Source organism: Sinohyriopsis cumingii, chromosome 2, assembly GCF_028554795.1.
Source record: "Sinohyriopsis cumingii isolate HCF-2022 chromosome 2, ASM2855479v2, whole genome shotgun sequence".
Classification (NCBI taxonomy): Eukaryota; Metazoa; Mollusca; class Bivalvia; order Unionida; family Unionidae; genus Sinohyriopsis; species Sinohyriopsis cumingii.
The window spans coordinates 29,398,270-29,414,468 of record NC_142962.1 but is presented as its reverse complement, the minus strand read 5'-3'; the positions used below and the strand labels follow the sequence as shown (position 1 = coordinate 29,414,468).

General features: G+C 37.1%; 1 protein-coding gene across 1 annotated transcript in view; it reads left to right on the top strand.

Annotated features, from left to right (window-relative positions):
* LOC149804542 (contactin-2-like) overlaps window positions 1-16,199 on the top strand; it is a 58,554-nt gene that overhangs the window by 13,775 nt on the left and 28,580 nt on the right. Inside the window, exons 6-7 of the mRNA XM_089933065.1 lie at window positions 5,108-5,286; window positions 15,649-15,763. Of these exons, the coding sequence (XP_089789191.1) occupies window positions 5,108-5,286; window positions 15,649-15,763 (294 nt within the window). The remainder of the gene's footprint in view (window positions 1-5,107; window positions 5,287-15,648; window positions 15,764-16,199) is intronic.

Below are 16,199 nucleotides of genomic sequence, written 5' to 3'. Positions count from 1 at the left end.
TCAGATTACTTTCCTTTCTGAAGAAAGGCTCCAATTGCTGGTGGCGCTTTCGATATGCAGTAATTGTGACATCTTCTTCTAGAAGATTCCATTGTTGGAGTCTTGATCCTAGCAATTCTGCCTTGTTCTTTGATAAGTCCAAATCACGAATCAGGTCATTTAGTTCTTCCTGTGTTATTCTGTGTGGGGTTGATGATGCACCACAGTGAAAATCTGGATCACTGCATGCTGATGGACCAGGAGAAGAACAGGTCGACTCACCTTTGTCTTCGTCAGATGAATCAAGAGAATATTCTGCTGGAGGTTCTGGAATAGGAAGTCCCTCACCATGTGGAACTGGTCTCAATGCAGACAGAATGTTTGGGTAGACTATTCTCGACTTCTTTCGCTTCGTTATTCCGCCGGAAAGAGGAGGAACCAAGCAGAAGTAACAGTCATTTAGGTGGTTGCTTGGCTCTCTCCACACCATTGGGACTGCAAACGGCATTGATGACCTTTTGCAATTCAACCACTGTGAAAGCTGTGTTGTACATGTAGCACAGCATATATGCGGAGCCCAAGGCTTGTCTTGGTCACCAACCTTGCATCCGAAGTAAAGATGATATGCCTTCTTCACTTGAGAATTGATACTTTTCTTCTGGTTGGCAAATGTCACTTCCCCACAAATACAGCAAAAATTGTCCGCGGTATTAACACACTTTCGAGGCATTACTGTTCTTTATTGTACGTAAATGGATAAAATAATAAGTTTTATGTAACAGTAGCTTGAACTGTCTCGCACAACGTCTAAAATATTTTAAATGCTGAACCTATCTGATTGGGCTTTATATAGTACACTGCTTACGTCAGCTTCAGCAGCCGCCTGGCATTAGTATAATAGGCCTACACATGTATAGTACACTGCTGACGTCAACTTACTTCAGCAGCCGCATGGCATTAGTATTGCATTGCATCAGAAAATGATGCAATCAACTGTGGATGATGTGAGCATGATGGTATTATGCAATGTTACATCATTATTCCGGATGTTGCTGCAGTCCTACTGGAGAAATTTACACAGTGAAACATAGAAAATGAGGTATATGAATATCTTCAAAACGAGAGCCAATACAAATTTTTCACGGTTATATTCGTGTTCGGCACACCAAAATACTACAGATTAGGGCCTTTTCAAGTCAGTAATGATTTCACTGTTGACCAGTGTTATCAGCCAATTTATGGGGGAGATACAGGATGTTAGTAGTACCGTTGTGTTGCGCCTCTATGGTTACAGCCTGAATACCTAATTATGCCATGTTGGTTGGCCGTATGAGAGTAGTGGTTATCATTCGACATTACAGATTACCTACATCGAATACCACATCATACCAGTATTTCAGCTATAAAGAGTTCATCACAGTAGTAAAAGTGGTTCGGTATCACCGATACTTCAACACATGGAGGGCATTTTTATCGTACTAGTATTCGCTGTAAGAGTACGCTATGCTATAGTGGAATGAAACAGTTACTAAATAATATATACAGTCTCAAGTAACATTTTGTTGTCGTTTCTGTGTCCAAGTCCAAACAAGTGAACAACACGGCCGCTAACACAATGCATACAAACCACAATTCTCCTACACGGCACTCACTTATACTGTTCAATGCAATTACGACATACATTTTTGAAATATTTTTATACAGTTCAATGACGTTTAGTGTATAACTAGACAGTAGTCGGCAATATTTAAAGGTTCAAAAGTTTTCTTGTCCCCAAATAATAAGCGTTTTAATTCATTACGGTACACATTTTTTCCACTTAATCATTGCTTGTATTTGTACACTTACCCAGTATCTTCATTGCTCACAAAAAAAATATTATGTACCGAATTTCAGTCTTCTATGCAATAGATTTATGTCATGATACAAGCGATCATGTACGGACATGGAATCCAAATATTGTATAGTCTATTTATGATTATGATACCATCTGCAAATGGAAACGACGACAATTATCTTTGTACTTGTCAGGTCACAATATATCTGAATGTAAGAGTTTTTGTGCTCGTTCCATGTGTTGGTTTGTTCTTCTTGAAAATTTCAATACTTTTTATCAAGGAATATGTAATTATATTTAACCAGAAAGAATGTTTCAGAGATAAAATATTTTTAAAATGGCAATTCCAACTAGTTGGCTAAATAACGTTCGGATGAAATTACTTGCTCAGTAACAGGGTCGAAACAACAAGAGTCTGGATTAAGAAAACTTTTAACAAATTTGATTTTATTATTTATTTCTTTTATTAACATTGTTAAAACAAAATACATGTTCCACGTGGTTTTATAATGTGACAAGTAGTTTTAGAACGCCAGATTTTGATAGGACATATCCTTTTTTATTTAAGCCATTGGCCCTTGAATCTATACAAAATAAAAAGCAATATTAAATAACTGAACTTCTTTACAAGTCAGGTAAGAGGAATGTTGCTATTTAAACACTGTGTTCTCGGCCATGTTTGTCTAAAGCAATTTACTGCTTCATTTGTGTTTATTGCGAATCCTATCAGTGGCAACACCTCATGTAAGTCCTGATTCGACATACTGTAAAAATCAATCAATTCACACAGGTATTTATTGGACAAGGATATCAAGTATGATTCCGAATTAGTTTTTCTTCCTGAATTGTCTAACTTCAAACTATATATATATATATATATATATATATATATATATATATATATATATATATATATATATATATATATATATAACAGTTGTATATGAAGTTTAATGGTGAATTTGTTATGATTAAACAATTCACGGATGAGACACTATGTTATGTATTCCTCTTGTTTGGGTTGCTCATTGGGGGTTTTGGTGCTAGTGTATTTCACGACTGTTGAACACTGTGATGGTAGATGTCACTTATAAAAGCTTAGATTGTGAGACAATTATGTAAAGTATGGTTAGGGTCTTTAGGTTAAGTCTTTGGACACCTTGATTCTTCTGATTCCTTCAATAGTTAGCAGAACACTTGAATGAATAGTATTACCTGCTACAGCCATTTGTAGTTTATGAAACAAAAACTAGATACCTTTCTGTAGCAAAAATAAGTTTTAGACTCCTAATCTTTCGACCTTTTCACAAGGTCATCATCAGATGAATGACGTCTGGACTGGATTCACATGATCAAGTAAACGTGTGACAAATCCTTCTGTAAGACTTCAAGAGTTGCAATCCGGAATCACGGTTCAATACCCCCTCCCCCCAACCCCCGATTTCAATAGCTTCTCTTATTTTATTTCCTTAGGGTATTATTCTCTCTACTGAGTACTCTGATGTTATCCGTAGAAAAGGATGCCTATAAACTTATTTTACTACATAAATGTATCTATTTTTAGTTTCATTTATCAGAACAGTTTTTATATGGATCCTACGTTTGTATATATTCTAGATTGGTAATTTTATTCTTCACCCTAATTTTCCAACGCAGTATAATACGACCAGTTCCAGTTTGTATGATGAAACAGAAAATAATCCTATTGATTTTACAAACGAAATTTGAATAAAGGATGCAGCATATATTGGGTTGCCTTTCTTTATAAACTATTTTCAATCTCTCAGACACAGCGTAATCTTATACCCAGGTGAATTAGGATTTACTGGCACTAACAATCTGTTGCTTTGATGTGGGTATTTGTTAACCTGTCAAACAACATCATTTACATCAGACATGTCAAGTTTAAAGAACATATAGACTTTGCAGATTTTGATTTTGTCGTAGCTGCATTGCAAACACAATAGTTATTTGGTGGACCCCGGAACAAAAAATATAGACCGTTCTCGCCCTAGCCCAAACCGAAGTTTTTGGAGAATTTTTGTGCAACTTATTTTAACTGTACCTACCTTTTTAGGGCATCGAAACAGATAATTATTTGTTAATGTCCGAAACCATGAGGTAACGATAATGCATGTAAGTAAAGATAGTAATTTGATACAATGTAAGAATATGGGAGCTAATTATTTTTCTGCTGATAAGTAAGGCATGTCAAATCAATTATGTGTCTGACGATACAAATAATGGAGTATCCAGAGGACTAATTATGAAATGTTTATGATACTGGATGGAAGATGGAAAAGATCTATCAGCATAAATGGATATATTCTTTCTAAAATTGAACAGGTATATTACGTAGTGTATACCATTAGCCTACAGTAATTTACTTACCAATGTTCTACCTTAGGCAGCAAGAGGTTTACAACCGGTAGCAAGCTAACACCCCGTCCATGTTCGTGTAGAATGCTTACAGATTAATTAAACATCAAGATTTTCGTAAGTAATATCCAAGAATACTTAGGCTGTCGAAAATTTAGATGCTATTATGACATCATAACTCTTCTTGTCGAGCATATGTATGTGATAGTAATATAATGTTTAATGTCTCTTTATCCTCAAACACGAGACAGTATATTTATTAAAGCTCTCCCCCCACAATTTGTACATGTAAAATACAAGATTTTGATGAAATGTTCAGGCCAAAGTAATTAAAATAAATAGAGAATTTCACCAGCTGCTGACAAAAGTGTCATATTGTTGAAACAATCAGCAGTTAAGAACGAGAAAAGGAACTGATTTGTTGAGAATTTCTGCATATTCTGTAGGCCAACTAACTGTGGGTTCTTTCACTGGGGTCTTGTTATGTTAAATATGTTAGCATTATGCATAAGGAAATAGAAGATAATATCCTTTTCCACTTAAACCAAACAGTTTGGCGCATTTTGTGTTTATATTGAGCTGAGTGATTATTTGTTTGGTCATAGGGAGTCGGACTTGGGAAGATATTTCTCAAATCCGATTCTTGTGAATGCGTGGTCATCAATGGATGAGAGTAAATTATTTGTAGTATTTGCACGTGTCATAGCCCTTAGGTGACAACGACTGTTGTCTTGAAGTCCTTGGAAGTAGGGGAAACATCCTCACGCAGGTATTGTATAATTCTTTTACAAGACTTTTTATAAGAAAGATTTACTATTATGTTTTGTAAGCACCAATCAATATTTCAACCAATCAATTTATTTTGTAGGATCGATATATCTATTTACATGATATCGTATCAATCTTTCATAGGGCCAAATTCGGCACCTCTCCAACTAGCAGTCCTCAGTGTAGAGAGTGACAAAATTGAGATCAGCTGGAAGGCGCCCCCACCAGACACAATTAAAGGAGTGCTGCAGGGCTATGAGATTCAGTATGGAATTATGGAAGAAAACGTCTCCCTTAAAATCGTTGTAGATGGAACTAAAGAGGTAGGCTATACCGACTTCATCACAGAGAAATAGTTTTATCATCTGTGTGAAGTCTTTTAGATATCAAATTAAACTGCGTCATATCTATGCGAGCAGTAGTAGTAGTAATAGGAGCAGCAACTTCAGTAGTAATAGTAGAATTAGTGGAGGTGATAGTAATGGCAAGGATTGTAGTAATAGTAGTAGCAGTCCTCCTTCTTTAGGCAACCTTTTCGACATCGAAAAACTTGACTTGCTAATGGGGGTTGACACATCGTAAATCTATAGTAGAGTGGTGTCGGACAAGGTGGAGCGGATTGCTTTTATTTTATACTTTTGTTGTTAATAATCATTCCATTGGAAATATTTTCTTGTCGGTGTAAACGGCTTTTTTTAGCACTGTTACACCTTTAGCATCAATAGAAGGTGGGCCACTGCCGCACTTCCCAGATGATGTCGCATGTTTATTGGTAGCGGATAAGTCAGTTGTTTGCAGACACTACACACATAGTAGTAAACACACTGGCTATTCTGGGCCACAGCCTAACATTCATAAGGTGGGGCTCTCGGGATTTCAGCGTCATCATATGAAGGGGTGGTATGTTCATTCTGAACAGCCGAATTTGTAATGTGGGTATCAAGATAGTCTATGTTTTTTTTATTTAAAAAAAATTAATGAAAGATCTGTGGACCTCCTTGCGAGCGTGCTGGATGAAAATGTATTTTACTCTTCGAGTGTCATATCAGCATTTACTTTGCACACCCCTAAGAAGATTACAGCGTTCATATTTTGTATTGTTTTAATCTCATCCAAGATTTGCCGGTGTAGTGTTAAATTTTGACCCTCGTTGAATTCTGACCCGCCAGGTCATTTTTCAACGACCGTGATCAAAATTTCACGTTAAAATCTGACCCTTTTTTAAATGTCCTGTTAAATAACGACCCAGATGTAGTATCACATTTTGACCCTCGTTGAATTCTGACCCGGTCGGTAATTTTTCAACGTGATCAAACTTTCACGTTAAAAACTGACCCTTTTTTAATGTCCTATTAAATAACGACCCGTTCAGGTGAAATTATGACCTTAGGGTAAAATGTTCTGTTATCAAAACTCAACGTTGATTTTTGAACCACTTATAAGGTGAAATCAACTTATTACTCACTGAGCTGTGTCTTTCTTAATTTTTGTTTCTTTTAAGGAAACAATTGTGTGCAATAGAATGTTCTTAATCTGTCACTATCGTAATTCTCTCCGTTATACTTTTTTTTAAATGTCCCAAAATGCGGAACATTTTCAAAATAGCTGAACTTTGCTTTGGACAAATTAGACAAACTGATAAATGAATGACTATGTTTCACTTCGATAAAGTCGCAAGGTTCAACAGGGCAGGTAAACAACTGAACAGTATATTAGCGATGATCATGAGCGTAGCTGCCTACAAGGCAGCTGCCTACACAGAATTTTGACGATTTTTTTTCAATGGTTTAAGTTTCACTCACGAAACCGATATGAAATCTATATTTATATAATACAATACATACGGAAAAGAGGATTCATTAGAAGCAAAAACACGAACAAGATAGTAGCAAACTTGATTTTATTGAGTCTGTTCATAAGAATTTGATGTTTTCTTTTTATTTTTACAGTATTAAAACAGTACCAAGGTTCAGAAAGTCTCAACAAGATGCATGAAATGCTATCTCAGAACCTCTGGATTGTAACAATGTTGCCCCGTACCCACACACACCCCACTCCTCTAGCAGTTCGAGGCTTCGCCGTTCAACATGCCTAATCATCAATCATATACTAGCTACGTCCCTGAGAATAATTATAACAGTAAATAAGAACCCGTGAATAATGAATAAACCTTCTACAGTCGGTTTAAAGATGCATACTAATGAACGACTTTGTCTATTTGTTACTGTAGGTAGATCGGGTAAAATTAGGATTTTATTAAATGAAAATGCAGGTTATATATATATATATATATGTTTAGTATGTGTATAAGCGTTCGAATCCCAGCGAGGGCACTCTTTTATTAATTTATTTCAAATTGAATTTTGAAGTATTGATATGCAATTTGTTCTAACGTTTTCTAGTTTATAATGTATTTTTGAAATTATTTTTGGGAAATGCATATTATTTTATTTTCATAAACATTCTGCATTTTAAATTACAAAATAATATTCTAGCGATACGACAAAAAAGGCGTGGCGATGTAACTCTTGTTAGACCTAATATGCCGTGTATGTTTCTGAAGTGACCGCGCCTTCACTTGCGGTTTATATATACGTGCATTTAAGACATTTTGATACGATCTCAAAATTGCACACCGGTACTCTTAAAATCGATAATGCTAACTGTTTTGTCATGATATTACATCAAATAAAAATCTCAGATATGCATCGGCATGTATTATGCATTATATTTTTTTTTAAAAATCATATCGATTGGGAATAGAACCAATGACCCTTTCTTGATAGACAAGATTTTAAAAAGCTTACAGGGGCATGCATTTTAATGCGAATCATTTCAACTGTTATCAGTATACATGGGTATAACTTATCTCCCTATAAATACACCAATGTTTATAACGGTTATCATGTAACTATCGGCCGACAATACAGAGAAGCAGAGATCAACTGACAATGTTTACGTTTAGACCAAATGTAAACAATATATATATATATATATATATATATATATATATATATATATATATATATATATATATATATATATATATATATATATAAATTTTAAAAATACCTTCCTTAATTTTATTACAAGAAAAACGTAAAACCCGCGGCCGTAAAATATCGCTAATTTAGCACGATTTACCTATATTAAAAGATTTCCAAAAATGGCATCCTTCACTTGGAATTAAATTATATTGTGCTTGGGTAGCGAACATTCCATTAATCTTTTAAATTCTGAAGAATAGAATTGAATAGTTGGGAGCAATCAAGTTTCCAAAAAACAAGCAAAATCTCTTAAGTTTTTGCTACATTTAAACTAATATTATGTGTTATTTGTTCAAAATCCCTCAACATGTAAGGGTGATATGGAGCGGAAACCAAATATATAGTCTATTGGACCTTTGATCACAAAATATCACATTTAGCATGAACCGACAAGACTGGAATCGGTTCTCTGAGCATAATCTCAACCACAGCCACAGACTCTTCCACCAGTAGTACAGTTACCTGTGGTTCGCCCAACTGAAAGCTGGGAAGAAGAAATAAGAAGGCCACACCATCCTAGACTGCGACATAGAAGAAGAGAGAGGGAAGTTTATATTATCCCAGAGACAGAAGATTGGGGTGCTGAGGCTAATCATCAAGCCTCTGCACTCCCATCTACTACAATCAACTGGGATAATTACTGGAGCAGAAGATGTGTTTGTGGAGCAAGACCTGGAAGGCGCCATCACTAACAGGTGTACGTGGAGTTCCAAAAAACAGCCCTTTTCAGGGCTAACCAAAAACTCTAGAAAAGAAACACTATTCAATTTGCCAATGTAAGAATGTGGAGTAGTGTTTATATAAACACTCCCTCCTTTCCTGGTGTAATTGTGTGTGTGTGTGTGTGTGTGTGTGTGTGTGTGTGTGTTTATGTGTTTGTAAGCGCTCACGTACGTTTGTGTGGATGATAGATTATTGGGTTTTGTAAGCGCTGAAGTACGTTTGTGTAGATAGTAGAGAGTATGGTTTTTAAACCTTCACGTGTATGGATAGTATATTATGGTTATGTTTCTGCTTTTCCGTGTGTGGATAGTAGATTGTGGTTATGTTTTTAGCTTCTCCCGTGTGTGGATGGTAGATTTTGGGGTTTGATTTGGCATCTCTGCGTGTGTGGGTAGTAAATATTGGGTTTGTTTCCGTTTCTTGGCGTGTGTTGATGGTAGATTGTATGGTTTGATTTGGCATCTCTGCGTGTGTGGATAGTAAATGGTGGGTTTGTTTCTGCTTCTTGACGTGTGTGTATGGTAAATTTTGGGTTTGATTTGCCTTCTTCTCGTGTTTGGATAGTAGATTGTGGTTATGTTTTGGCTTTCGGCGTGTGTGGATAGTAGATTATGGTTATGTTTTGGCTTCTCAGCGTGTGTGGATAGTATATTATGGTTATGTTTCTGCTTCTCCATGTGTGGATAGTAGATTATTGAGGTTTGTAAGCGCTCACGTAGGTTTGTGTGGATAGTAGAGTGTGTGGTTGTTTAACTTTTCTTTTGTGTTTATATTATAATTGGGTTTTGTTTTTGCTTCCCGGTGTGTGTGAATAGTATAGTTAGGGTTTAATTTGGCTTCTCCCCGTGTGTGGATAGTATGGTTTGGGTTTGATTTGATTTCTCCGCGTGTATGGATAGTAGATTTTGTGTTTAATTTGGCATCTCTGTGTGTGTGGATAGTAAATGGTGTGTTTGTTTCTGCTTCTTGACGTGTGTGAATGGTAAATTTTGGGTTTGATTTGGCATCTCAGCGTGTGTGGACAGTATATTATGGTTACGTTTCTGCTTCTCAGCGTGTGTGGATAGTAGATTGTGGTTATGTTGTTAGCTTCTCCCGTGTGTGGATGGTAAATTTTGAGGTTTGATTTGGCATCTCTGCGTGTGTGGATAGTAAATGGTGGGTTTGTTTCTGCTTCTTGGCGTGTGTGGATGGCAGATTTTGTGGTTAGTTTTTTGTCTCATTACCTTTGTGTGAATAGTAGATAATATGAGAAGACAAAAGTAGAGGATGTTTTCCTTCACGTCCGTGCTTTAGATATAAATGTAAAAAGGGACCGTCATTCGCACCATTCTACGGAATAAGCGAAAAGAAGATGGTACAGTATCTGACTTGTTTAACCAGTTGAAGGAGAGTTGGTATTGGATGATAGATCTGGAGTATGTAGTGGAAAGACTTGAAAGAGAATGGAAGTTCCCAGGCAGCTTGGACTTTGCAAACAATCTGAAAATAGCCAGGGAGAACATTGAAGGGATGATAGAAGAAGAGGTAAAGAAGTTGAGAGGTTTCATCTCGCCTGAATATGTAAGAGTCGGAACATTGAAGCAGTCTCTTGAAATTGTTATCAAAATCAGGTGTTTTTTTTGATGATATCTTCAATTTGACAGAGTGGGCTTTTATTCAAAAGGGGACGGGACCAAGTCCATAAAGCACAAGAAATTATGAAAAGGGTCTTGGAAGAAGAAGTCAAGAACGTTAAAGACACATGGGCGAAAGATAGGAAAGAACAATAGAACAGAAAGAAAAAAGAAGCATTTGAGAGAATGAACAAAAACTGGATGAATGTCCAGGAGAAATGTAGAGCGATAGGTCATCCAGACTGGATTCCTGAGTTGGAACACAAAAAGAAAGGAATATTGGGAAAATTTAGGAGATGGATAAAGAAATGGAGAAAGCAGAAGAAGAAAAAGCAGAAGAACCAAATGACTTTCATGCCTAACCCTCCAAAAAAATATTTTTTAAATGTGGTATCAGTGTTTATAATCCACGATATATTCCCATGTTTATTTCCCCTTCACGTTAGGCAGGCCCATGATATATTCCTATGTTAATTTTCCCTTGACGCTATACAGGTCCAGGTTGTACTTCAAAGTACTTGCCGCTATATCGTCCCACGGGACCTTGTAATGGTAATTCCCATTGTCGCTATAACTCTTGTCGCCATATCGTCCCAGGGTGGTTTGTAATGCTAATTCCCATAGTCGCTATAAATCTCGTCGCCATATCGTCCCAGGGTGGTTTGTAATACTAATTCCCATTATCGCCCTATCGTCCCACTATACTACTCTGACGTCTTTCTTTAAATGTTGGTCTACATCTGAAAGTGCTCTACAGGCGTAGGCAATAATCTTTCCATTATTAGTTAATAATGTGCCTAGACCGACAGGAATTGCATGTACAAGTAACTGCGTTTCCTTATTAGGATCGAATTATGCTATTATTGCGTTATTTTATTAAATTCTGTTTGAGTTTTTCAAACGCTTTATCGTTTTTCACTCCATTCCCATGGTTGATTTTGTTTGGTTAAGGCTCGAAGAGGGTCATTGATTGTTTGATGGAACGCAGCAGGCGAAGTACAAACAAAATTACATTATATCCATTTCAAATATGGAAGATAACTATATTCATAATTTCATTACTACATGTACTGCATTGCATTGCTTTTGTTGATTTTATACATACTAAGCATTTACTTATTGATGATTCATAAACCCATGTATGCATAACTTAAAACAATATCCGTTAAAAAATGACCCGGAAATCTGATCAAAATTCAACGCTGCGATCAGTTTTCAACGACTGTGAAAATCAAAATTCAACGTTAAGAACTGACCCTGGGTCAACTTTCAACGTTAAAAGCAGACCCGGAGGGTCAGAATTCAACGAGGGTCAAAATTTAACACTACACCGGAACTCTTCATCTCAAATGTGCTAATCTGTTAAGGCTTCAGTCTTACTAAAGACATTCATTAATGGATCCGCTATTTCAACATCTTCTAGTGGTTCCTTGTTTTTCTTTTCTTTTCACCGAGGTGATATCTTTGTCTAGCTTATTTTGTCGACTGTCAAGGACGACCGTCAAAGGAATCACGGAAATGCAAAATACTGAATAGAGGAGAGCACGCCAAGCTGTATTTATGGCTAGCGGCATCGCTAAACAGTCATTTGGGCAACAAGTCACGCTCAAGCAGTTGAATCAAATGAGCAGTGACGAAATTCTGAAGCTCTGCTGCCTGTACGATGCACTATTTGGATTCGTGACCTAAAACTATGGGAAGCAACGCATTGCTTATGTACACAAGCAACACCTCACCGTGGCTGCCAAATTAGTCTAAACGGACACGTGATTTTAAGAAATACCCCTTGCCCACCACAATATTATGTGAGTTCTTTCGTCGTTGTTAATTGTTTATAGTGCCAATTGCAGCAGCCTATCGACGATGAAGCACTGTCCATTGGACGGCAATATCCAGAAAACAATAACATACGTTAATAATATGGATGTAAAGTAAGAGACTCGAGAAGAGCAAGAATCCCACAATACAGAAAAGGAATAACTTCAGGCCTCTCTAGCTAAGCGAACGTAATAAAAAAACGAAGAATCTGCACTGGATCAGTGATGGTTAAACCACCAAGAACACCCAGAGAGCAACTGCCAGGATGTAGATGAAGAAATCCATCTGTACAAAATATTCAGTAATCAACAAATCGAGCCGCTAGAGCACGATTCCACTCTATTTGATATCTTTGTTTCCAGTCAAGACTCCAAAGAATGTTAGATTGCTTTGGTTCCCTACGTCCCTTAAGACTATGTGCTTTCTCCATTATTCGTGTCTAAGATCACACTGCATTGCTAATATAAATATAATTTTCGTTGGTCTTTTCTGAGTCTAACAAAGTGCCGTGTCCCTTGGACACGCTGTAGCCTAAAGGTGTAGATACGTATGTGACACTCAAACGCATGCATTCCTACCTACCCCGCCCTGTTTATGACATGATGCACTGGAACCCTAAGAATGCAAGCACCGCGCAAGTTCGGTAATCGTGAATGGATTCGTCTTAGGCCTTCCTCTGCAGCTTTAAAGGGCACCTTTGCAATATCCAGGTTCTGGAGCTTGTCATACTCCGGCATGTTACGAGGTATAGCGTCCCCCAAATTACTTTTATCCGATTACCAAAACCAACACTTGGTTATGGTGCGCAAGGTGATATAAGGACGAGGGGTGTGGTTTTCCTGGGCTCGTTCAGGCGGTGGTACATGTAGTGGAGTTGCATCAAGGCTACAGTGGGCTAGAGATGAACTTTGTACTATCTCCACAGCCTGTGTATGAGTCCTGCATAGTCTCTTCCCTGCGGTTTTGCAAGTGTTCGTGTCATTATTGCTGCAATATTGAATGTCTTTTCAATGGCTCAGCATGGACAAAGTAGAGGGTCATGCTGTCAAAGTACTCCTATATATGTGATTAAGCCGGCTATGCTGGTGAAAGAAGATAATGGCGGCTTGGTAAGTGCCAAGAGGGCCGCCAGTGGGTGCAAGCTCCATGGGTTTGACAGCGTATCTCAGTCGTTCTTGTCAAATTATTCGTATCTGGCACATAGAAAGTGCTGGGCCCACCCATTCAAGCTGTTTGTGCTGTCGTTGGTTAAGGCCATAAGCAGAACTTGTGTGACTTCATCTGGCAAGTCGTTCCACTGCGCGTCTCAAAGACCGGGAAGTACGGCCACCTCAAAAGCCTCGTGATTATCGCATGCCATTTGTTTATTGTTAAAGTCGTTGACTCAGGTAGGTTTTCTTCGATATAATGCTTGTGGCTTTGCGAATGAAGCACACGTGGAAATTCTGGCGAACACCTCGGCATAGTAGGTGTCTACGTCCACGTGGAGCAAATTGCTCCACTGATTCGTCCTGGAAGCTCTCGCTGTTTCCAACGATCATATACCATCCACTGTATTTAAATTTTCTGACACAGATACTTGTTTAGTTTATCTGCCACACAATACCAAAATTATATAGTCTACATTTGCCACTGTTTTATTCCCAACTTTGTTTTCCAGATCTTTCTATTATTTTGATCTCCAAAGTCTTCTTCCAGAATATGATAATCTTCTTCCAGAACATAAATATCTTGCTATCATTGAATTCTTGTGCTAGTTTAATGTTTTATTCCATGTTATCTTTGTAAACTACTTGACGGTCATTCCTTTTAGTCTCAGAATCTAATAGTTCTAGTTATGCGTAAACCTACTTGGCTTTGTCACTTTTCAAACTCTTAAATTGTAATATTTTGTATCTCATTTTGTAGTAAAGGTTACCAGTATAATGAATAGTCTATTTGTTAGTCATAGTCTACCGATACTTCGTTGCAGGCGGAATATTGAAATCTGATATTGGTTATATAAGTATTACCAATGTATTTTGCTTCAACTTAAGGTCTTTTCCTTGTTCTGTCAATTCCAGGTAGTTCATTAGCATTAAAAAGGATAGCAAATAAGGAGAACTGAGATAGTATCTCCTCGTTACGATCCTTAGGCAGCCTACATTCCAGTCCTGTAGTTTTGTAAGACTGTAAGTAGCCAGACAGGCAAGATGTGTGTTCGTTTTAGTCTTGCTGTAGACCAAACGAGTTGGCTATTTTGTTGATGTTGTTGATGCAAGTATTTTCCATGTTCCTGGAAAGATATTTTATAAAATATACCATGATTTCTGTGTAATTTTCAATTAGTAATTAGATATTTTAATTTTTGTAACCCTCCATTTAATTGGTAAATTTCATCTTTGCGGCATGGTTAGTTTTATCTTATGCTTGGTCAAATAGTGATATTGTTAAAGTCTGTTTTGATGTTAACGTATTTGGTTTCAGTGTTTTGAAAAGAATATTTCTAGACCTTTGGTTTTAAAATGAGGGTAGTGATTTTTTTAAAACTGGGTGAAAATATTACTAAACCGGGGTAAAACAAAGGTGATAGTTGGAATGGTCGTGATGGGGAAAAAAGAGTTGTCAGACGCATTATAAGAGAGAAGTGTTGGAGAGGTATGAGATATTCCAATGTTCAATTTGATCCTTTCGTTTCGATCTTCCTCCATCTCTTGTTTCCATCTCTTCTTTTTCTCTTGGTTGTCCACAACCATCACATTTGGTCTGACACATTTATTATCTGGACCCTAATTTCAAATGGTTCACACCAAACGGTTGTTCCAATATTTATAGTCTGGCACGCTTCCCTGTGCGGAAGCAGTGTCATTGTAACTAAAACTTTTTAAATAAGGTAAGTACAGATTTGTGAATTGGTATTTTTTCTATCTGCTTCCTAGATCGTTACCAATGTGGTGTACATTGCTTTTAAGTGATTGCCTTTGTCGAACAGCCAGTAGGTGTAGAGGTCCTCTTTCTATTTTCTCTTGAGGTGTATGTTACAAAAAAAGGACAAAACAACTTTTTCCACATTAGCTACAATCAACCACCATGATTAGTAACATGTCTCTTGGCTATAAGGCATTTTTGTGGTGGGGTTTGGACCTCAAGTCATGGGAACGCCAATATAAAGAGCTACGCTCCCACACGCGTTATGTTGACCCCAAGACCATTTTTAAACGCATTTTTGGCAAAGTTTTAAAGAGTTATTGAAACGATCCTTGCCCAACATTCCTCACTCATACTATCACCACCAACCTCCTTCCCCAATCGTGGAAAATTGGATTTCTGTCCTAGTAACAATGGGTGGTCTGGCATCGGATTGATCAAGCTTGTTACAGTGTTACCTGGGGCTTATATTTCCATCCACAATGCGATGAACTGCTGTTGCAAAACTATACACGTTTTATACAATATCCTGATATCACCATATGTAAAACTCACGTGACCTCTTAATTTGTAGAGTGCGGTTATCCATGGAGTGAAGCCCGGTACCAAGTACAGAATAGCTGTTCGAGCTTTCAGTGATGATGACAGAGGACCTGCCGCCTTCATCTATGCCAGAACTAAGGAGGAAAGTAAGGCGTTCTTTCTTACATTTGTCTGCCATTGTCCGTTTGGTTTATGTGGGTGTTGGTTTGTTGAGGATTTATTTCCGCACAAATAAAAAAATTAAGTTTTAGTGTCATTATTCTGTTTTTCATTGATGTAAATGTCATTATAATATGATAATATGAGTGAAAGTGGAGACCATATATCCAGCAGTTGAATATATCAGACTTTTGAAGCAATTATAATTATAGGACAAATTTTATTCTGCATTTTGCTTCCTGGTTACAGGTGTTAAAATGTGGTTCTGATGCTACAAGACGTCCCATGTATTTTTATGTGCTAAATATAAGACGTCCCATGTATTTATATGTGTTAAATATAAGACGTCCCATGTATTTCTGTCTTAAATATAAGACGTCCCATATATTTCTATGTGTTAAATATAAGACTTCCCACATATTT